The sequence below is a fragment of the Lissotriton vulgaris genome, chromosome 1_1 (genome assembly GCF_964263255.1).
Source record: "Lissotriton vulgaris chromosome 1_1, aLisVul1.2, whole genome shotgun sequence".
In the NCBI taxonomy this organism is placed as follows: domain Eukaryota; kingdom Metazoa; phylum Chordata; class Amphibia; order Caudata; family Salamandridae; genus Lissotriton; species Lissotriton vulgaris.
Window position 1 is genome coordinate 89,925,878 of NC_141685.1, and position 23,700 is coordinate 89,949,577.

General features: G+C 49.9%; 1 protein-coding gene across 1 annotated transcript; it reads right to left on the reverse strand.

Moving 5' to 3' along the window:
* Positions 1 to 4,386: 4,386 nt before the first annotated feature.
* On the reverse strand, positions 4,387 to 21,939 carry LOC147737504 (uncharacterized). Its single transcript, XM_086924261.1, has 2 exons — positions 21,495 to 21,939; positions 4,387 to 5,684 (listed from the first exon to the last, which is right to left on the reverse strand). Exons 1-2 carry the CDS (start codon positions 21,937 to 21,939, stop codon positions 4,387 to 4,389), a joined length of 1,743 nt encoding a protein of 580 aa, XP_086780387.1.
* Positions 21,940 to 23,700: the final 1,761 nt, after the last annotated feature.

Genomic DNA, 23,700 nt, shown 5'->3' on the forward strand with positions numbered 1-23,700 from the left:
TGGGACTCCAGAGACTTTTGGACAATTTCCAATCATTTTGTACCGATCGAGGCCTGGTTATAAATACAAACAAAACGAAGTACCTTGTCCTCAATCCACCGAAACAACATGTGCGTTCCCCCACCCTAAACGCTGAGCTCCTGGAAAGGGTGAAAGTCTTTGATTACCTTGGGATACGCCTTTCGGACAAAATGGATTGGACGCCACACCTAGACAAAATGCTGTTGAGCCACAAAAGGATTACAGGCGCCCTTTTGAGAGAGCAACGTTCCAGTACAACAAGGCCTATAGGAACAGCCCTTGAGATCTATACAGCTAAAGGTGTTAGCTCTGCCCTCTATGGAGCGGAACTTTGGGGCTTTTCGTCCACCGACGCTCTGCAAAGATCTGAGAACAAATTTTGCAGAGAAATAATGTCCCTTCCACAAAGCACCCCGACACTTCCTTTATTCATGGATCTTGGCTGTACCCAGATTGGCGAAATTGCGAAATTTCGCCCGTTACTACTATGGGCCCGTATTTGGCGGGTAGAAGAACTAAGTGGATATGCCAGAGGCCTTAAAGAAATGATGTCATCACCAAGCTGGCACAAAATCAAATGGCTAAAAGACATGAAAAGCCTATTAACCAAGTTAGGCCAACTTGAATCATGGCTAAGTAGAACTTCACCCCCAAAGCAAACACTTAAAAAGCTTTATTGGGACTGGATTTGTTCTCAAAGACACTCTAGCACATCCCTAGGCAGGCTAACAGAGGACTTTCTGATGTTCAAAGACTGTCCCAGGCGGGAACTATACCTGGATACAATTGGAAAACCCTTTGATAGGGCCTTGTATTTCAGATTTAGAACGGGAACCTTACCACTTAACACCTTCACTAAAAGATGGAAATCTTGTATAGAAATGTCTGATCTATGCCCATCGTGCCTTGCTAAACCGGAGACATTAGCACATTTTCTGTTTGTCTGCGGCGAATATGCTACTCCAAGGAGGGTCTGGCTCAAAAACCTATGCCGGCAGCTCGGGACTAGAAGTCATGACGTGGCAATCAGGATACTTATTTCGGACAGTAACGTACCCTATGCTTGTGCCCTAGCCAAATCTTTATCCTGGGCCTGGGCTATTCGAGCCAAAAAGCTAAAACAATCTGTTTAATTCTTTTTTAGAAAAACTTCTTAAACTGGGAATGCTGCTATAATTGTTCTACCTTTATAATTTAACAAACTAGCTGGCTATGTTTAACTGAACATACATTTATTGAAACTATTGCTTGGAACAGAGATATAGAATCTTTTTTAAATTGCAATTAACTGTAATTTTTTATACATTGATCTGCTTTTATGATAATGACTTTTATCGAAATAAAGCTTTTTGACTTTGACTTTGACTTTGAGTCAATCTCTAGAGTCGTGTGAAACAATAGACAGCTATTTCACTCAGTCAGTTTGTGCAGAATTACTTTTACCATTATGCAGAGAGTAGAGAGACAGGCGTTTTCAATAAAAGGTATTATTTATTGAACAGTCTTTCTTCTCATACAAGAGAAATGAATTGCCACAATTGCAAGACTCGTTATTATATAAAGTGCGTACAGTAAAATGAGTATTGCGAAATAATACAGTAAAATAATTGATATGGTTTCTTAGCCATACGAAAGTTAAAAGGAATAAGATATATACATTAATATATACATTTGGCTAACGTACTCAACTGGTGCTTCAACTACGCCTACCCCGGTGTACCTGACCTAAGCCTAATACTTGGGAGGGAGTAAGTAGCAGTTTAAGTTAAGTTGGTTTTGCCAAGGATTTGCTTCAAGAATTCTCTCTAAGGGTTTAGTCAACACCATACCTCTGGAATAGAATGTTGGAGGGCTGGTATCTTCTCTCAGGACTCGATATTCCAGTCACCCGCAAGGGTAGGCTGGAAACACCGGAGCTGGATTTTCTCGGCAAGAGAAAAGACAGCGTCTTTCTCAGCGCGTCAAGGAGGAGGAGGGGCAGCGTCAGTGGGCTACTTGCATCTGCTGGGCTCTGCAAGGGACAGCTGTTCTGCTCCTGTATTCACCACACCATCGCGCTTGCTTAAGGCAACGTTGGTAATATTTATACCTGAAAGGTGCCTTGTTTGACGTAAGTTTTTGGACATAAGACGTCAATAAAGATGTCACCAGGAACTGGTCATTCTTACAGTGCTCATTAGAGTTCTATTACTAATAAAAACAAAGCAAGCGGGGCTTTCCCAGGTTGCTGGGGGTTTATCTTGTTGAAGAACTCGGAGTGTAATCTAGGAATCTAAGATAGTGGCTTCTGCTGTGTCATGTACTGTAATGAGCTGCAGAGGCGAGTTTCTGAAATATGGCTGAAATATGGTTCTGATCGTTTATGCCATTATATGGGTATGGATTGATTATAGCCGTATAGGGGCAAAAGGTCACCATATTGATCGGGGTCCTAGATAGAACACGACAAACCTTTTCATAAATCTCCTGCTTGAATTAACCTATAACACATTCGTGTAGGTAGGTTCATCCGTCACGCCTCTTAACCGGAAAAGGTGTTGAGAGTATTGTGGACAGATACGAGCACTAATCAAGACTTTGGGCGCCATGTTGCGGGAATTCTGCTCATGCACAGAACTATGCGCAGGAAACCAGGACCTCAGTGTATTGTGGTGTACCAAAAGTCCACCTCAGTGCCCAGAACCCCTATCGGACTAGCAACAGTGTCTCATTCATTCTCCGTACTACAGCGAAGCTACCAATGAACAAGCGACTTTGGGACCTCTCAGAAAAAGTGGGAATCAAGAACACTCTTTTGTTTTTATTCTCATAAATGTCCACAACGTGAGCAATCAGAGACACTGTATAGTTTAAAATGTTTATTTCAACTACGTGATCTAAGATGCAGTATCTTTGCTAACATAAGTAAAAAGATGCATAAAATCAATACAATCAACATTGTTACAATTCCATAAAATACAAAGGGTGAAATCATATCATAATGATAGTGAAACCAGATCTATTGCGCCTTGTGTACCACCCTCCCCTTGCTAGGAGCTAGGTATTATAATAATAGAAGATCTCTAGGTTAAAACCGGGAACCCCATACCTTCAATGTCAGGTGAAGTGAATCACATCCCAGATCAGCACAGCTCTTTGTCGATTGAAAGGTTTTTTCCAAGTGCTAGACTCATGCATGCAGTGCAATATTAAAAGCACCTGAGTTTCAGAAATGAGCAGCTGTGTTTGTGTTGTGTCTAGAGCGTGGGCCGATCAACCTGCATCAACAGCACACATTGTTATTTTAACTTTGAACACTTTGTGCAGACTTGAGGTTGCAGTGTGAGTCTAGAGATATGAAAAACAGACCGTTCTCATGTGAAGGAAAAGCAAGCAGTTTGTCTTTAAAAAACAGAGACATGCAGTGTCATGTGCAAAAGCAGCAAAATGGCGTTTTCGCAACTAACTCACTTATGCTAATATAGCAATGTGTGCAGGCAGAATCATATTCATCCCTACACTTTTACAGGTAGCATGAACAGGAACACTTGGATGTTTTTCTTTGTAACTCTTCATCGCCAAATAAAAACCACCAGCGTTTCTTTTCTTTTATTCCACATTGAGCTAGTCTCCCAGTGGATTTCCTGTTAAATCACGTTGTTTTTTCTATGTGTACCGAAGTGAACAATCACTGGGAACAGACACTTTCAATATACTACTAATCTTTGGTTTTCTTCATTTCTTCTAGTCGAGTCTTCATTCATCTGGTATTTGAATAACCCACATAATTATATACTTGTTCCTGTAATTCCTTCATCTCACAATAACTGGACTGTTCTGCTCCTGTCTATATCCTCAGATGAGTCATTATTATTGTTAATGTTCTTAAGTTCTTTTTGAATTTACTGCATCTCTAGGATTATTTCTAAGAGAGTTAAATGAAGGTGTGTGTTCGCCGAGGCTATGTAGGATCAGAAAATGACAAAAGCTCGTCACACTTTTAGTGCAATTCTAAGGTTTACCCCAGGTGTGTTTGCAATTTACAAAATCACTTCTGACATTCATTGCAATGCCCATTTTTACTCTGTGTATGTTAGTTGATGTATCTGTAGGTTTAATAACTGACAGAAGATATTCACACATTCACTGCACCTAAAAGGTTTTTTCTCTGTGAGCATTAACTGATGAATCCTTAATGCGAAAGATTTCCTAAAGGTACTTCTACACTCACTACAGTTGTACGGTATTTACAGAGTGTGTGTAAGCTGATGTCTATATAGGCTTGATAATTGACTACATTTCTTCACACATTCATTGCACTTGAAGGCTTTTCTTCTGCGTGTGTTCGCTGATGCCTGTTTAGGATTGATAATGGACTTCAGCTTTTCAAGCATTCATGGCATTTAAGAGATTTGTTTCCCCTATGTGAGCTCGCTGATGATTTCTTAATGTTGACGAGTAAGTAAAACTACTGCCACATTCATTGCAATGGTAGGGTTTTTCCCCAGTGTGTATTCGCTGATGTCTCTGGAGGCCTGTTAACCGACTGAAGCTCTTTACACATTCACTGCACTGGTATGGTTTTTCCCCTGTGTGTATTCTCTGATGTGTGCGGAGACATGTAATTTGACTGAAGCTCTTCACACATTCACTGCAATGGTAAGGTTTTTCCCCTGTGTGTGTTCGCTGATGTGTTTGGAGTTCTGCTAACGTACTGAAACTCTTCACACATTCACTGCAATGGTAGGGTTTTTCCCCTGTGTGTATTCGCTGATGACTCTGGAGGCCTGTTAACTGACTGAAGCTCTTTACACATTCACTGCACTGGTATGGTTTTTCCCCTGTGTGTATTCTCTGATGTGTGCGGAGACATGTAATTTGACTGAAGCTCTTCACACATTCATTGCATTGGTATGGTTTTTCCCCTGTGTGTGTTCGCTGATGTGTTTGGAGTTTTGCTATCGTACTGAAACTCTTCACACATTCACTGCAATGGTATGGTTTTTCCCCTGTGTGTATTCTCTGATGTGTGCAGAGACATGTAATTTGACTGAAGCTCTTCACACATTCACTGCAATGGTATGGTTTTTCCCCTGTGTGTGTTCGCTGATGTGTTTGGAGTTTTGCTATCGTACTGAAACTCTTCACACATTCACTGCAATGGTATGGTTTTTCCCCTGTGTGTATTCTCTGATGTGTGCGGAGACATGTAATTTGACTGAAGCTCTTCACACATTCACTGCAATGGTATGGTTTTTCCCCTGTGTGTGTTCGCTGATGTGTTTGGAGTTTTGCTAACGTACTGAAACTCTTCACACATTTACTGCAATGGTATGGTTTTCCCCCTGTGTGTATTCTCTGATGTGTGCGGAGCTGTGAAATTTGATTGAAGCTCTTTACACATTCCTTGCAATGGTATGGTTTTTCCCCTGTGTGTATTCTCTGATGTCTATGGAGGCTTGATAATTGAGTGAAGCTCTTTACACATTCCTTGCAATGGTATGGCTTTTCCCCTGTGTGGGTTTGCTGATGTTTTTGGAGTTCTTGTAACCGACAGAAGCTCTTCACACATTCATTGCATTGGTACGGTTTTTCCCCTGTGTGTATTTTCTGATGTGTGTAGAGGTTTGAAATTTGACAGAAGCTCTTTACACATTCATTGCAGTGGTATGGTTTTTCCCCCGCTGTGGATTACAAATAGACACGAGACCTTCCTCCAACTCTCATACCGGCCTCATGATCAAAGCTGGTGTTGGACGCTTGTTTATACAGCAGGTGGTCTGTCAGTTTTGTTGCCTTAATTTTGTAGAGGTCATTTCTTTGTCTTGGGGTGTCGAGGTGCAGAGCTCAGACTCGGACACTCACTGAATTGCCTTTGACTGCTTCTTCCTGGATCTGTCCTCTGTCTCTGATTGCACTGATGTTTTTGGAGCTCCTTATTTTTGACAATTTTTGCAGGTTTGATGTGTTATCTTCATTATTCAAAATCAATCCGTGCATTTAAGGCTTATTTTCTGTTGGATGTAAAGAAATGTAATATTACTAAATGCAAATGTAATACAATGTGAATACACAAAATTTAACCAGCTGGATAAGACATCTCTTCTCTACCATATTTGAAATTTAGTAAGGAACATTTTACCATACATGGATATTTCATTAAAACTGTGGTTGAACATGTCACATTGTATTTACTTCTGAAAAAACGGTGATTTACCATTGTTCAGAGTAAATTACTAAGCAAAGGGCAGCTACAGAGCACTCATGTGCTACAGGTACAGTTTTGGGTAGATATACATGGACAAGATTTCATTTAAACAGAACAGATTGTGGAAAAAGAGAGGAATCAGTAAGCGCTGCCGTTAATTCAGTTTCAGGAAGTATCTACCTTAGGTAGCTCTTCAGGAAGTGTATAACAAAGGTAACTCTTCAGGAAGTGTATAACAAAGGTAACTCTTTATGAACTGTATAACAAAGGTAACTCTTCAGGAAGTATATATGACAAAGGTAACTCCGGACATCTTTTTCCACAATGCTTTCCTGTTCACACTGGATCAGCTCAAATGCCAACTGCCGCCTTTACCTTGCTTGTTACTAAAGACAGGGGTCCCTGTTTACACAGGGTGGTCACTCCTTGAACACAAGGGAGATGTCTTCAGTCTTCTAGTCGGTATAGAATGTCGAAGGTCCAAGAGTTTCATTTCAGAGTTTTGTTCCAGGATAATCTAAAGTCCTGGGGACACAGCACCTATCTTTATACTAAGAAAATGGGCTGGGTTACCCACTAGGTCCCTCCTATGGGTGCACCTGAGAAGGGGGTGGTTACACCCCTTACCTTTTGTCCAGTATCGTGCCAGAGCAGGGCTGGAGTGCCCCAGCAACTGGTTTGAACCGGGCTATGCATGGAGCATCTTGTGTGCCCCAGGCAGTGTCTGGAAAAGCATTGTTCCATTCAACCCACACTGCCCCAATACACTACAGCCTGTCTGGGGAGGTCCTAGCACCTCCCTCGACAGGAAACCCATTGTCCAGGCCTCCCTTGCTGGAGTTTCGTCCAGCAGCAGGAGGTCAGACTGGTGTCTGTGGCAGCAGCATCCATTTTGTGATGCTGAAGCTCTGTTTAACTCTAACCGGGTAAAGCAGTAACATACATGTCTTTTCCCTCTAGAAGGGTGGAATGCTACCCCGCCGCCGGAATTGGTGGGAGAGGGTAGTATTCCAAAGCGTTTGACACCTTACACCACATGTTTTGATAAAGCCACACGAAAGTTAGCATTTAACCGCGAGGATTATAATGCACTTAAGAGTATATGGTATGGCTATATCATAGAACAGCTATAAGGACATGGTTCTGAAAGCTGCAGAGGGGCTCAGCTCATGCTAGGGCACCCTCTCACATAAAACCAAGCACTCTGCCTTGAGGATTGTCGAGGCCTACGATGGGAGTGACTTATAGGTGCATATGTGTCTATATATAAAGGTAGATATAGGTATACTATATCTAAGTAAGGGGTGATTACACCACCTTCAACCTGTGGTGTCAGTTTGGATGGCCAGCTAGGGGTGGCATAATACATGCTTCAGCCCATGGTAGGCCTTGGATGCACCTATGCCCTGGGTACCTATGGTACACTACACAGGGGCTCACAGAGGTGACCCAATACCCAATCTGGTATGTACCTAAAGTACACGGAGTCCATTTTATAGGCACAGCAGATAGCCTGGGGCTCCGAATAGCAGGATCCCAGGCCAAATAAGTCGAAAACCAGCAAAACACAAGGCAAAAAGTTGGGGTAACCATATAGTTAGATATCCACCTTCCTACACCCAGTGTCTTCTCAGTGTTGGGAATTATCAATTTTATTAACAGCACAATATTAACCCACCACTGCTGTGGCTTGCAGTCATAAGGCCATTATGAACGGACTATGTTGTGTGCCAGAATGCCTGTGAATAGTTTAGCAAGAATGTTTGGGAGGGAGATTGGTCTCATGATGAGCAGGCCTAGGGGTTTTGCCAGGGCCTGTGACTAACTGTTATTACTGTTTCTCTCTTGGTGTCAGTGGGCTTGTCTGTGTCCTCAGCTCTTTCAACAATGTTTGAAAACAAAACTAATCCGATGATAGCTGCCAGGTGTACATATTTTGCATGTGTTGAATCACACACTAGTAACTGTACTGCATGCATGATTCACCTTGTCAGTTTGTGAGCAAGTGAGCATTCACAGACCCCAATCTGACTATTTCTGACACTGGAAACAGTTAGAGTTTCACTTCAACAAAATGCTGGAGTAACTCTCTTTCCAGGGTAGGAAGAGAAATAGATCACCCTCTAAACGTGGTGGCGAGTAGTGCTATGCGGTTCATAGCACCATTTATCTGGGGAAAACTGTGGAAATGGTACAATGCACTGGGAAAATGGCATGTGATGACAATGTGACCTATCACAACAGAAAGTAGCAGTGGGTCTATCAATCAGTTGGCTCAAATATGTGTCTGGAATCTGGAGGTAGACTTAAACTACTTAAAAAATGAGCACCTTTCCTACGTGGAAAAATACCCATCAGTTGTCGATCCTGGGCGCCCTGTTCATCATTTGGGTTTCCTTCACACCGGGAAGGTAGGTTTCAAGCCAATAGTAATGATGGAAATGGAAACCTTTTGTTGTTCTCATATGTCAGGGTGTGGATAGACAACTCTAGAGCAGTGCATGTGTAGAGTGAAAGGGTGTGAACTGTGATGTGAACAGATAAAATTGGGTAATAGAATGGACAGACAATTTTAATAAACACCTTTCTATTACCAATGTAAAAAAGCGTGTGATACTAGTGGTTTTAACAAATAGCCACTAAACCTTGTATATGGTCAACATGTTTCTGCAGACTAAATTATGGATCCTCTCAGGTATCCTGCTGCTTTCTTCAGGACCTAATTCGCGACTGCTCAATAAAAAGAGAAAAAAATGAGAAAACTATCACCTGTGTATTTCAGTAGTACATCATTCTCCTACCTTCAGTGAAATCCAGAGGATCCCAGTAGAGATGTGATGCCCATGCAGACACATACAAAAAGACAACAACCAACAGATCAGTCAGTCAGTTTGGTTACAATATACCAGAATTATATGCATTAGATGATTCGTCACAAAATCGAAATCTAGTGCCTCACAGAGTACACCACACTTCCAAAGCTTAAAGTGGTTGCTCTCACTCACCAAAGTTGTAGGAGAGAAACGCTCCACCCCACTTGGCCACAGCTCAGGTACATGGAGCCCCGCACTGATGAGCATAAAAAAGGAAAACATATTGAATGTCGGGTTAGTATGACATATCAGGAAACTGACTTCATTTTACCACCTAGGAATCAGCAAACATATCCTGTGACTTCACCTAAGTATGTTCGTGATAATCTGAACACAGGCATGCTCTAGTGTGCTTCACAATGACTTTTCTTTGTATGTTGACCATGAATATCTTAGCGCTGCTTTTATGTATCCCATCGTTGTTGGTAGCAAATTATTATCGTAAAAAACGGCGTCCTGAGCTAGTACGCCCCATTACTGAAATCGGCTCTGTTCGCTCTCTCTTGTCTGTTAAATGGACCGAGCGCTGGCTATTGTAGCAACAGCTACATTTGTACAAGAGCAGATTCGTTCCCTCGCTAAACGCAAACCAGCAGTCCAGTGGGCGGCCTGTCTGCGAAGCAACATCCGCTTACCGCGCGCTTCACTCACCGTCCGGTCGGTACTCTAGACGTCCTTCTGGGCTGTCTCGGGGAGGTGCCGACCGGAATGGAGTGTTGACCTTTGAACCTCCAGCGTGGGTCGCGACAAGCACGTCATCACTAAGCGCTCTCGCACTTGTTCACGGGAAATGTAGTTACGAGCCCTGAACGAGCTCACGCTCACATTTACACTGTGCCCTTTGAATTCGGCTCGTAGCCCTGATTATTTGACACAAGAATTTTTTACTTTTCAGGCACATTTTATTATATAATAAAGATTTCCTATAGGGATCCAACAATTTTCCATCAGGCTCATATCGCAAGTACAATGGCAGCACCGGATCAGAATACTGTTGGCTATTAAAGCCCTGCTAAATGTTGATGGATGATCACAAAACAAATGTATAGTGGTGAAATGATTTTAGCGATGACCTAATATACCTAGTGCTTATGCGCTGAGAATGAGAAAGATAAGTCTATTTAACTCTGGATCGCTTTGCATGTAGTGTATAAAGTGTTGGTACACGACACTGGTACATAAGGGACACCAACCAGGGGAAGAAAAATTCTGCACCCTATTAATCATAAAACATCCCATATGTCTTCATGTGGTCGAGAGTATTTATCATACTGGCACAGCTGATCTATAGGGGGTAAAACCTGCCCTTCTTCTACATGAACATCTACTCCGCATTACAGTATAGGCCGGACCTCAACTGGGGCACCGTTTCTGGGGACCTAGAGTGACATCTATGGGATGTCTTCATTCAGACCAGCTTTGTCGGAGTTTGTTAGACCTGGCACCTTGGCGTGAGTTTCCCTTCCACTTTTTGCTGATGTGCCTCCGATGTTTTGCTGGTTTTCCGATACTCAGGGCACTGCGCCACGGCTGACCCGTGCCGCAGTGCAAGTGCTCCCTACTGTAAATTGTACATGCGATTGGTATCCATGATTGGTGCATTGGATTTACTGTTAGTCCCTAGTAACGCGCACTAGAGAGTGCCGGGGCTTGTAGATGCCAATACTGCTGGTGGGCCTGCAGCGCTGGTTGCGCCACCCACCGTAGCAGCCGTAAAGATGTGTCTGGGAACTGCGCCCGCAGAACCCGCGTGCGGTCTCGTACTGTCACGCTAGCTGGGCAAGTGCACCCACTTGCCAGCCCCCGAACCTTCCCTTGACTACATATTAGTCACCCCTATGGTAGGCCTGCGGGCAGGGTGCGTTGTAGGTGTAAGGTAGGACAAGCCCTGATGTGTGTGGCATGTCCTAGTAGTGACTTACAACCAAAATCGTAGCTCACTATTGAAGGCTACCTGCTCCATTAGGCCAGACTGAGCTGCTGGAATTATTACACGCTATAATCCCAGCAGGCTCAAGGAGCATGGTAGCGAGTCATGTTTAGTATGCCTGAACTCAGGATGATAAAATATTTCTTGTAGTCAAGTTTATTTTAGTATCCTGTGTTTGCAAATGCCACTTTTAGAAAGTTAGCATTTGCTTGCCTAACCATTTCGGCCTGCCTCTGCTGGTATGTGTATCTGACTGTCTGGGATGTGTGAGTGACAGGGTTGGGGAGAGGGCAGGTGGTGAATGCCCAGATTACACCTTAGTGGGAGGCAGGAGTGACTCTTGACTCTGGAACTTGCTGTGCTCTGCCACCACAATGCTGGCTCCACCCTCCTGGGGAGCGATTGATGACTCAGCAGACATCTGGCCCAGGAAGGGCGAAGCCCCATCAACAAGGTACTCTGGCTGCCCCTGTCCGCACAATGCTGGCTCCACCTCCTGTGGGGCGTCTGATGCGCCTGCCCCTCACACTGAAAGCAGAAGCCGGATTACACCCGCCGGAGTACTCAAGGACTGAAAGTGGCTATGCAAAGGCCCCCCTGGCCTGGGAGAACAAAAGAAATGCCCTATAAAAGAAGGAGCCCTGCTCCTTGAAAGTTAGATCCGGTTTGGGCTACAGAAGGAACTCTGCCCGACGAGAAGGACCGTGAAGGACAAGGAAGGGTGCTGTCTCTTGCCTGTGTCTGGTGCCTTGCTGCCGAAGGAGAGGAGAAAGGAAAGACTACGAGAGACTTTTGCTTTACAAGACTTTGTGCCAAACTCTGCTAAGAGATCTCCAAGGGCTTGCGGTGAACTTGCCCCCTGACCAGCGCCCCAGGACCAGTGGGCGCTACACCCTGAAGAAAGCGACTGTGTGTGCTGCTTATCGCTGCAGTACCGACGGAGGAATCTCCTCCAAGGCAACGACATCCACCTGACCACCGTGACCGGGGCCCAAAGCAACAGCGAAAGCAAAGTGAGGTCCAGCCGCCGCTGGCCCGAACACCGTGACCGCAACTGCACCGGGAGCCCGAGAGCAAAGCGAAGGAGGACCCGTCCGGTCCGAGCTCTCGAGTTGACTGCGCCACGAGCAGCCAATCCACTTGCAAAGACGGACAGTTGTCCTGTGAGAGTCCACTGAGTCGGTATCTTGCCCGACAGCCCAGCTGTGAGCGCACAGCTGCACCGGCACTTGGCTGGGTACGTCCTGCACTTGAGGACCGTACTGCCACTTGCCGCCACCACACAGCCACCGCCTCCAGGGTCGGAGCGAACGCCAACGGAAGGACCCTGCCGCCGCAGAGCACCGCTGCCCCGGATGACCCGTGACCTGCTCGGCTGAGAGCCGCAACAAACAGCGACCCCGGGAAGGCAACGCGACGTGGGACAGCTCCCCTGGAAGCCGCCCGCTCCACAAGAACTTTGTTGAACCGGCCTGAGGGCCCTAAAGAACGCTTATTGCTAGAAAGAACTGTGGCAACTTGAACTAAGTAATTTGGAACCGATACTTGAAAGCGCGTTAACTGTATTCATAAGCCTGCTTAAAATCTATATAAAGATATATATTTTTACAGAATACAGTTTGGTCTCATTGTGTGGTGGGTTGGTTGTGAAGGTGTAATATTGCAAGTGTTTAACCCTATGTGCCCCAAAGATTAGCCTACGACTGCTTAAGCCACACTACCTAGAGGGTAAGCAGAGGTTGTCTGGAAGGTAACCCTCAGCCCTGACGAGGAAGAGGAGAGTCCCTGCTTGTGGCTAGTGTTGCACTGCGCCAACTAGAGACTCCCCCTTCCTACATTGGACGCAGCGGTGAGGATTTTCGAATTTACACTTGCGATATCTATACCTGAGCTTCTGACCACTGCACAGTGATTACAGTCCAGTTACTTAGCCACAGACTTTGCTTTTTGAATTTTGCCGAAAGAAGATTCCGAGTGCGAGAACCATGCCGGGCACAAAGAGCCTGGATGGAGCGGAATCCACAACCTCCGAGGTGTTGGAGGTGGAGTGGGACGCCGCGAAGCTGGATACATACACCAAGGATGAACTGAAGTTCTTTTGCAAGAAACTCAAGGTTCCGCACGCTGGTTGCAAAAACAAGTCACAGCTCTACAAGGCCATGAAAGCCTGGATAGAGTCCAGAAAGACCCCGGAGGATCAAGACGCCCTCGCGGAGCAAGATGCGACTGAGGAGCAGAATGCACTTGGGGATCTGATTGACCTCGAAAGGCAGGACAGCGTGCACAGCTTTGGAAAAGGCCTGTCGCCAGAGGAGCTGGCGGACAGGAAGGAAACGAGGAATCACGAAAGGAAGCTGGCGCTGGAAGAGCGAAAGCACCAAATGGATTACGAAGTGAAAATGAGGGAGATGAGCCTGAAAGAGAGAGGCTTGGATCATCCTCCCTCTGGTGGCAGCACATCGCCAGTGCAGGTAGAGTCAAGAGTGCACATCCCGAAGGACGTAGTTAAGGAGTTCTTTAAGGGGGATGACATAGGACAGTGGTTTAGGGCATACGAGGTAGCCATGTCCTCCCACCGGGTCCCTGACAAGGATTGGGGAGCGGGGTTGTGGGGAAGGTTCCTTAGCGAAGGGCGAGATACCTTGCTAGATTTTCCCGTTGAAAGTCAGAGATCCTATTCCCACATGAAAGAAGCTTTAATGAACAGGTACGGGCTTACCCCTGAAATGTATAGACAGAAGTTTAGGGGATGTACTAAGCGGCCTGGGAATACGTATGTGTAGTATGTGACTTACTTTTGCAGAGCACTGGATGGTTGGGTGAAGGGTAGCAAAGTGAATGATTTTCATGGTCTCTTTGATTTGATTGCATGGGAGCACTTGTCTGATCACTGTTTTCCTGAGTTACGCCAACACCTGATCGATAGCAAGCTGTCCAACCCGAGGAAGCTTGCTGAGGAGGCGGACCGCTGGCTCAGCACCAGGGTCCACAAGGGTCCCGTGGGAGACTCCGCCAAGAGTGGGCAGGGTCCCCAGCAGAAGAGTGGGGGGGACAAGGAGGGAAAACAGAAAGGGTTCCAAAAAGGCCCCCAAAGTAGTTCCCAGGGGAACCAGCAGCAAGGTTCTCAGCCTCCCCCACCCCCGAAGCAGAATGGGGCCCGGACAGGTAAACCTGTTCCAAAGGGGCCCTTCAATTGTTACAAATGTGGCGAGCCTGGGCACATATCCAGTGACCCCAAGTGTCGCCTGTTTGGAAAACCCGCACCCACTGGTGCTCCGCCCCGACAAGTGACTAGCGTTCACTTGGGAGAAGAAATGATGGTCCCGGGGGGTGGAGATCCCGTTCACATGACCCTGGTCTCGCTAGGAGACAGTGAGATGATCCCTACGAACTACCTGCCCTCTAACACTAAGAAGTATGGGCAGGTGGTGATCATCAATGGCAAGGAAGCTGAGGCTCTTAGAGACACAGGAGCCAGTGTGACTGCAGTGAGGCAGCGCCTGGTGTCTCAAGAGCAGGTTGTACCCCATGCCTACTGTAGGGTTATCAACGCTGATAATTCTGAGAGTCAGTGTCCGATGGCTCAAGTTCCCTTCGAGTGGGGGGGGGGTCTCTGGTACTCTGCAGGTCTGTGTGAAAAAAACCATGCCTGTTGACTGTTTGCTAGGGAATGACTTGGAGCACTCCCCTTGGGAAAAGGTGGAGAAAACGACTCACCTGCGGATGGTGGGTCTGCCTGACTGGGCGTGCGTGACCACCCGGTCAATGGCAGCCAGTAGGGGTGATCAAGAGGTCCTGGGGCCTGAAGGAGAGGCCCAGGAACTGGCCTTAGGGAGAAGGCGCAGGGGGCGCGGGAAACCGGTCCCTGAAGTTCCCACGGTCCAGGAGGAAGCAGACCTTGAGGGGGATGCCCTGGAGCCTACAGGGGAACAGATCGCCGAACTGGGGGACCTGCCTGAGCTGACCCATTGGCAGCAAGAACGAGGACCCTCCAGGGAGGAATTCTGCAAGGAGCAGAAAGAATGCCCTTCTCTCGTGGGTATGCGGCAGCAGGCTGCAGACCAGGCCAATGGTGTTCAGGCCAAAACACATTATGTGTACTGGGAGAACGACCTCCTGTATTCAGAGCCTAAGGCTGCTGAACCTGGGTCAGCCCGTGTGCTGGTGGTACCCCAGAAGTTCAGAGCCTTCCTACTGGGTCTGGCTCACGATGTGCCTTTAGCAGGACATTTGGGGATGGACAAGACCTATGACAGGCTTGTCACCCACTTTTACTGGCCCCAAATGCACAAGAGCTCAGACGCTCATTGTAGAACTTGTCCGACTTGCCAGGCAAGTGGGAAGACCGGAGGGAAGAAGAAGGCTCCCCTCCAACCCTTCCCTGTGGTCGGTACGCCATTCCAGCGAGTGGGTATTGACATCGTTGGGCCTCTGGACCCCAAGACAGCCATGGGCAACAGGTTCATCCTGGTCTTAGTGGACCATGCCACCCGGTACCCTGAAGCCATCCCTCTGAGGACAGTGACGGCCCCCGTGGTGGGACGTGCACTGATGGGAATTTTCTCACGAGTAGGATTCCCTCTAGAGGTGGTGAGCGACAGGGGGACCAATTTCATATCCAAGTATATGAAGTCCCTTTGGCAAGAGTGTGGCGTAACGTATAAGTTCACCACGTCTTACCATCCCCAAGGTAACGGGTTGGTTGAGAGATTCAACCGAACCCTGAAAGGCATGATCATGGGCCTAGAAGGTCCGATGAGGCGTAAGTGGGACGTCCTCTTACCATGCCTGCTCTTTGCATATCGCGAGGTACCACAGAAGTCTCTAGGGTTCAGCCCCTTTGAACTGCTGTACGGTCACCCCGTGAGAGGACCGCTGAGTTTGGTAAAGGAAGGCTGGGAGCAATCTCCCAGGAAACCTCCCCAGAATGTATATAGCTACATGCTGGCCTTCAGAAACCAGACCAGACGCTTCAGACAACTTGCCAAGGCAAATCTGGAAGCGAGCCAGGAGGAAATGAAGCGGTGGTATGATCAGAATGCCACTCTGGTCGAGCTTCAGCCTGGACAAGAGGTGTATGTCCTGGCCCCAGTGGAGCCCTGTGCCCTTCAAGATAAGTGGACAGGCCCATTTGAGGTTGTGGAGCGCAAGAGCCCCGTGACATACCTGGTGGACATGAAGACGCCCAGGAACCCTTTGAGGGTCCTACATATCAACCGCCTCAAGCCCCACTTACGAAGGTCCGAAGTGGGCATGTTGTTGGCAACTGATGACGGAATGGAAGAGGAGTCGGAGCCTCTTCCTGACCTCTTAGTGGCCTGTGAGAAGGACGGGTCAGTGGATGGAGTTAACCTCTCACCCACCCTGACCCCCGAACAACAGGAGGACTGCCGCCAGTTGCTGGGGCAGTTTCCAGACCTGTTCTCCCTGGTTCCGAGTGTCACGGATTGGTGCGTCCATGATGTGGACACTGGAGACAGCTTACCTGTGAAGCATAAGGCTTACAGGGTGACTGACAGGGTCCGGGCCTGCATCAAGGAGGAGGTCTCCAAGATGCTTGCCCTCGGGGTGGTTGAGTCTTCCAGCAGTCCTTGGTCCAGCCCCGTGGTCTTGGTCCCAAAGGCTGCTGCGCCGGGAGCCACACCCAAACTACGGTTCTGTGTGGACTACAGAGGACTCAATTCAGTCACGAAGACTGACGCGCACCCCATCCCCAGAGCTGATGAGCTCATTGATCGGCTAGGGGCTGCCCGGTTCCTCAGTACGTTTGATTTGACGTCTGGGTACTGGCAGATCGCCTTGACCGATGGGGCAAAGGAGAGGTCGGCATTCTCGACCCCAGATGGGCATTTCCAGTTCCGGGTTATGCCATTTGGGATGAAGAATGCCCCTGCCACCTTTCAGAGATTGGTCAACCAGGTGTTGGCTGGGCTGGACGAGTTCAGTGCAGCCTACCTGGATGACATCGCGGTGTTCAGTGGCACCTGGCCAGAACACCTGCGACACCTCTGGGAAGTGTTGATGGCCCTGCGCAGAGCAGGCCTCACAATCAAGGCAAGCAAGTGCCAGATTGGGCAGGGTTCAGTGGTGTACTTGGGACACCAAGTTGGGAGTGGCAAGGTAGCACCCTTGCAACCCAAAATCGAAACCATCCTGGCTTGGGAACCCCCCAAGACCCAGACTGCAGTGAGAGCCTTCCTGGGGCTCACTGGGTATTACAGGAGGTTTGTCAAGGGGTATGGCACGATTGTGACCCCCTTGACAGAGCTGACTTCGAAGAAGCAGCCCAGGAATGTGATTTGGACTGACACCTGTCAGAAGGCTTTTGACACCCTGAAGACTGCCATGTGCACGGCGCCCGTGCTCCTGGCTCCTGATTTCTCCAAGGAATTCATAGTGCAAACAGACGCTTCAGAGCATGGTGTAGGGGCTGTTCTTTCACAGATGACTGAGGAGGGCTTTGACCAACCCGTAGCCTTCATAAGTAGGAGGTTACTTCCACGGGAAAGTAGGTGGAGTGCAATAGAGCGTGAAGCATTTGCTGTGGTCTGGGCGCTGAAGAAGCTAAGACCCTACTTGTTTGGGTATCACTTCCGAGTTCAGACGGACCACAGGCCCCTCAGATGGTTGATGCAAATGAGGGGTGAGAACCCGAAACTGTTGAGGTGGTCCATTTCTCTACAGAGTATGGACTTTACGGTGGAACACCGCCCTGGCACCGATCACGCCAACGCTGACGGTCTGTCCAGATTTTTCCGCCTTAGTGATGTGGAACTCCCTGGGGAAGGGTAGTTCCCCCCACATTTCAGCTGGAGGGGACACATGTTAGACCTGGCACCTTGGCGTGAGTTTCCCTTCCACTTTTTGCTGATGTGCCTCCAATGTTTTGCTGGTTTTCCGATACTCAGGGCACTGCGCCACGGCTGACCCGTGCCGCAGTGCAAGTGCTCCCTACTGTAAATTGTACATGCGATTGGTATCCATGATTGGTGCATTGGATTTACTGTTAGTCCCTAGTAACGCGCACTAGAGAGTGCCGGGGCTTGTAGATGCCAATACTGCTGGTGGGCCTGCAGCGCTGGTTGCGCCACCCACCGTAGCAGCCGTAAAGATGTGTCTGGGAACTGCGCCCGCAGAACCCACGTGCGGTCTCGTACTGTCACGCTAGCTGGGCAAGTGCACCCACTTGCCAGCCCCCGAACCTTCCCGTGACTACATATTAGTCACCCCTATGGTAGGCCTGCGGGCAGGGTGCGTTGTAGGTGTAAGGTAGGACAAGCCCTGATGTGTGTGGCATGTCCTAGTAGTGACTTACAACCAAAATCGTAGCTCACTATTGAAGGCTACCTGCTCCATTAGGCCAGACTGAGCTGCTGGAATTATTACACGCTATAATCCCAGCAGGCTCAAGGAGCATGGTAGCGAGTCATGTTTAGTATGCCTGAACTCAGGATGATAAAATATTTCTTGTAGTCAAGTTTATTTTATGTATTAAATCTTTTATTGAGCACAGGCAAAAAAAATGCACCTCAATCTGTGATGTGGGCCGACCCCACTCCGGGGAAGTCAAAGGCGGAGATCACACTGACACCCATGGCCTGGCCATCGGGCCACACTGTTCGTTAACACAGCAAGCCGCCTACAACCCAACCGGGCCGGCCGCGTCATAAGAGGTGCTACAAAGGTGCAAGCTGAGTAGTACTAGTGCAACATGAAAGAACCATCAAACTGTTAACAACCCCCCACCCTTCCCACCCTTACCCTCCCCTCTCCTTGTCCATGTCTGGGAATAATCGGTTGGTTACTGTCTTCCACTAATGGCCTGGTGGTACTGCGCTCGCCTGACCTGTACGCTTGTGGGAGCGTGTCTTGGGTTCTGGGAGAGGCGTCTCCGCAAGGCGTAGCAGGCGCAGGTAGCGTGGGCAGCTCACCTCACGGAATTCCCCCGTAAGTAGGGCGAGGAATGGTCGCCAGAGCTCTGCAAATTCCGCCCCCCTCCCTGCCGCAGCCAGGGACAATTTCTCCATTCCCAGGATCGCCCAGAGCCGGTGGAGCCACCCCAGCTGTTGCGGAGCCTGGGCTGCTCTCCAATGGGCCACAATGTTCTGGACTGCTGCCCCCAGGGCCAGTGCGATCAGCCGCCCCCTCCAGGACTTCAGAGGGTACATGAGGGCGTTCGGGAGGCCTAGTATAATGTATGCTGGGAAGCGCGGCAGCTGTGTATCTAGATGTGCGTCTATAAGGTCCAGGATAGGGTCCCAGTAGGGGCGAAGTGCCTTGCAGCTCCATAGCAGGTGTTCCAGTGTTCCTAGCTCCCCGCACCCTCTCCATCACCTATCGCTAACTCGGGCATCCCACTGGTGTATTCTCTCAGGGGTATGGTACCAGTACGTGGCTACTTTAGTTAGTGTCTCGGTGAGCCCGATGTGGTGTGCCGAATGTCTGGCTCTATGGTACACCCCCTCCCATTCTTTCCTTGTGAGCTGCCGCCCCAGGTCCCTTTCCCACCTGACCTGTCCCGCGTTGTATGTGTGCGTGTGGGTGAGGAGCAGCTGCTGATAGAGGTCTGAAATCAACTTTTTATCCGAAGTGCGTGTCAGCAGCCATTTTTCATAATGCGTGAGGTGTCGTTGGGCACCAGGCTGGATCGAGGGGTGGAGCACCCAGTGGCGCACCTGCAGGTACTGTAGGCGTTCCGATTCGGCCACACCGTAGTCCGCCTTGACCTGTTGGAACGGGAGGATCCCATTGAGGTCGAACATGTGGCCCGCCGCTCTACAGGGCGTCGATCGCCAGGTCGTAAACGCTCCGGCATCCAAGCCTGGCGTGAAGTCAGGATTTTCGAAAATGGGGGTCATAGGCGAGGGAAAGGTGGTTAGTCCCCTGGTCACGGCCACTCTGTCCCACACTCTCAGAGCGGTGCTGGTGATTTCAGAGGCGTACAGATTAGGGGGCCGATGCTGGCGTGGCAGGAAAGGCACGCCCTGAAGAGTGCGGCCTGCCACTGCCTGGTCCAGGAAGAGCCAGTGTTTGCCGGACTCCAGTTGAAACCACTCCACGAAGGTGCGCAGTTGCGCCGCCTGGAAGTACAGGGTGAGGTCGGGCACACCCACCCCCCCGTTCGCTGGGGGCAAAGTGGCGAGGGTATGCTTAAACCGCGGTCGGCGGCCGTTCCAAATGAATCGCGACAATTCCGATTGGGTCTGTTGCAGCCAGCCGGCCGGAGGATTCAAGGGGAGCGTCTGAAATAGATATAAGATCTGAGGTAGCAGTGTCATTTTGACTGCGGCGATTCTGCCTAGCCACGAGAGTGTAAGCGGCTTCCATCGCCGGAGCTGCTCCCGGATTTTGGCTGTGAGAGCCTCATAATTGATTCGCGCAGTACCCCGCACAGTCGGAGCCAAGCGCACACCCAGGTACGGGACGGCCGCATCTGACCACAGTATCTTGAATTCGGACTTAATCTCGGCCACCACTTCCGGGCGCAGGGAGATGTTCAGGGCTTCAGACTTAGCTTCATTGATCTTAAAACCCGAGGCCAGGGCAAAGGTATGGAGCTCCACAAAGAGAGCGCGCAGGGATTGCATCGGGTCGGTGAGTGACAGCAAAATGTCGTCAGCGTACAGGCTAATTTTGTGCGTGTCAGCACCAAATTTTATGCCGGAGATGAGCGTGTGTTGTCGCACTCTCTGGGCCATCGGTTCCATGTACAGTGCGAATAGGAGCGGCGATAGTGGACAGCCCTGGCGCGTGCCTCTGCCAATATCGAATCTCGGGGAAGTATGGCCGTTCACCCTCACGGTGGCGTTGGGCCGGCGATAACAATTGAAGATGCGGTGGCGGAGTTTCTCCCCAAACCCGAAGTGGCGAAGAACCTGGTCGAGGTAGGGCCAATGCACCCTGTCGAATGCTTTCTCCGCATCGATGGTGAGGAGCATGCAGTCCGGTTTTGTGCGCGACCCGGCCTCAATGAGGTGCAGCACTCGCTTGGTGTTGTCGCTGGTCTGCCTCTGTGGGATAAAGCCTGCCTGGTCTGGGTCAATCAACTGCTGCATGTATGGTGCAATGCGGCCCGCTAGTATTCCGGTGTAGAGTTTCAAGTCTACATTCAGCAGCGAAATGGGCCTGTACGAGCCGCAAGCCGTTGGGTCGCGGCCCGGTTTGGGAATTACAGAGATTGAGGCCTCTAGCAGGTCTGGGTGTATGGCACCAGGCGTGTCGAAGGTGTTAAACAGGTCGCGCAAAAGTGGGGCAAGCTGCTGACAAAAGGTCTTATAGAAGGCAGCAGTAAAGCCGTCAGGGCCTGGGGATTTCCCCACTTTGAGGCGGGCAATGGCAGAGATGACTTCCTCCAGGCCTATGGGCCGTTCCAGAAAGTCCGCTTGGGCTTGATTGAGGGCGGGGAGTTCCGCGCTCCGTAAATAAGTCGGCCCGGCGGTAGGGTCCAAGTGGTCCGCATCGTATAGTGCCGCGTAAAAATTGCCGAAGGCCGCTGCGATTGCCGCGTCCTTTGTGATCTGGCTGCCACTAGCAGATTGGAGGGAGCGCACCTGTTGCCGTTGGGTTTGCGCCCGCAGTCTGCTCGCCAGAAGCTTCCCGCAACGGTCGCCTCCGGTGTAATAGGCGTGCTTCAGGCGCATAGCGGCATATTCCGCTACATCCTGGTCTAGAGCGGCCAACATTTTCCGCTCTGCGCATAATTGGCGCCATGCCCTCGCCGCTCCCGTGCGCTGGTGCATCTGTTCCAGTTCCGCCACCCGTTGGGTGAGCTCAGCACGTTTTAGAGCCCTTTCTTTGTTGTTGGCGGTGGCAATGGAGATAAGTTCACCGCGCAGGACCGCTTTGAGGGCCGCCCACTGAGTGGCTTTGGTGGTGTCGTCGTTGGCGTTGTGTTCCAAATAGTGGTCAATCGCGGTCTTGAGCCGCATTTGGGTATCAGGCAGCTGCAAAAGGCCATCCCGCAGCCGCCAGTGTCGTTGCGGAGCTGGCGTAGCCCCCATTCGAAATGTCGCCACCACTGGGGAGTGATCTGATAGCGCGGCTGGCATTATCTCCACTGCTTTGACCTGCAGCGCTAGTTGAGAGGAGCATAAAAAATAGTCCAGCCTCGCGTAGGTCTTACGCGCCGCCGAATAATATGTGTAGGCCGTCGACTGGGGATGGGTATGTCTCCATAGGTCTAGGAGGCCCAAGTCCGCTATGTGTGCGTGTCCTGCAGCAGTGAGTGCCCCTACTTGCCCGGATCTCTGGCCTGAGCGGTCAGCTGTGTTATGAAATACAATGTTGAGGTCCCCCCCCAGAAGTAAGTGCGCGTGTGTGGTGGATGTCGAGGCCTCCAATGCTGTGTGCAAGAACCGTTCCTGCCCTTCATTCGGGGCGTAGACCGAACCCACGAGTAGAGTATGACCTGCAATCTGGAAGCTGTAAAGCAGGAGTCGCCCTTTAATCTCAGCTTCCTTCTGGAGGACCCTCCCCTCAAATGACTTAGCTACTAGAATTGCTACCCCCGCTGCTTTCTTCAGGGATGAGGAGAAGAACTGCCATGGAAAGGCGCGTGTTTTGAGTCTGTGCTGGTCGTTACGGACCAGGTGTGTTTCTTGGAGGAGGCAGATGTCCGCTTTGGAACGCTCGAGGAAGGACAGTATGGCTTTGCGTTTGTTCGGACTGTTGAGCCCCCGCACATTAAGCGAGAGTACTGTTATGTGTCGTGTCATGGCTAAGGCAAAAGGGGAAACGCTGGGTCCCACCTGGAGGTGGCGGGCGCTGGCCGATGGTCCGTGGAAGACACTGCGCCGGAGGTCAAACCGACTCCGTTAGTGGTGGTAGAATCCCTTGGACAAGGAGAACCCCCCCAACCCTCCCCTTCTTCCCCCAACTCCCCCCCGACCCCAACTGGTGCAACACCCCCTCCCCCCAACCCCCGGTAGTGCAGTGTTCGATCCCTAAGAAGGGTGCAAGCACCGAAGCAATTCCCCCCCCACCCCCACCCTCTGCCCCTGTCAACTCAACCGTAAAGAAGTCTGAACCATCATAGTCCCAGATCCAGGTGAATGTCCTCTGGACCCGTGGTAAGGGAAACACTTGGAGTATGGGCGATGGCGACGGTGACGTCGGACACTGCACGTCTCCGTGTGGGTCAGCCATCAAAGGGATGGCGTAAACATAGCGCGGGTTAGCGAGGCTTCGCCCCCGCCGCTGGAGTGAGCAGTCCCGGCCGGGCCGTGTCCCGGTAGTACTGTGAGACTGTGGCCAGAGGTCAGTCGTTTTCTTGATTCACTAGGCCTTGCGTGACGGTCTCCACTGCCGCCCGTTGGCCTTCTGCTATTTCTTTGGTGGCGGGACGTCGCGGCCTGTGTCGCCGCCGCTGCTGCCGCCACCGTCCCGGTGCTTCCTCGCTGGGGGTGCCCCCCGCCCCTGGGTTCTTGGCCTCAGTCGGTTCCTCAATGTTCAGGAGGGTGCAGGCCTCCCTGAGGGAGCGAATCTGGTGGAGGGTATTGCCCATCTTGAACACAAGCCTAAAGGGGTGTCCCCAGCTGTAGGAGATGTTGCGTTTCCGGAACTCCGCTGTGATAGGTCGGAAGATGCGCCTCTTCTCCAGGGTCAGCGCTGCAAGGTCCTGATAAAGAGCAGGGGAGTGTGCGCCAAAGAACACCGGCGCCATCTGGCGCTCTTTGTTGAGGATCTCCTCC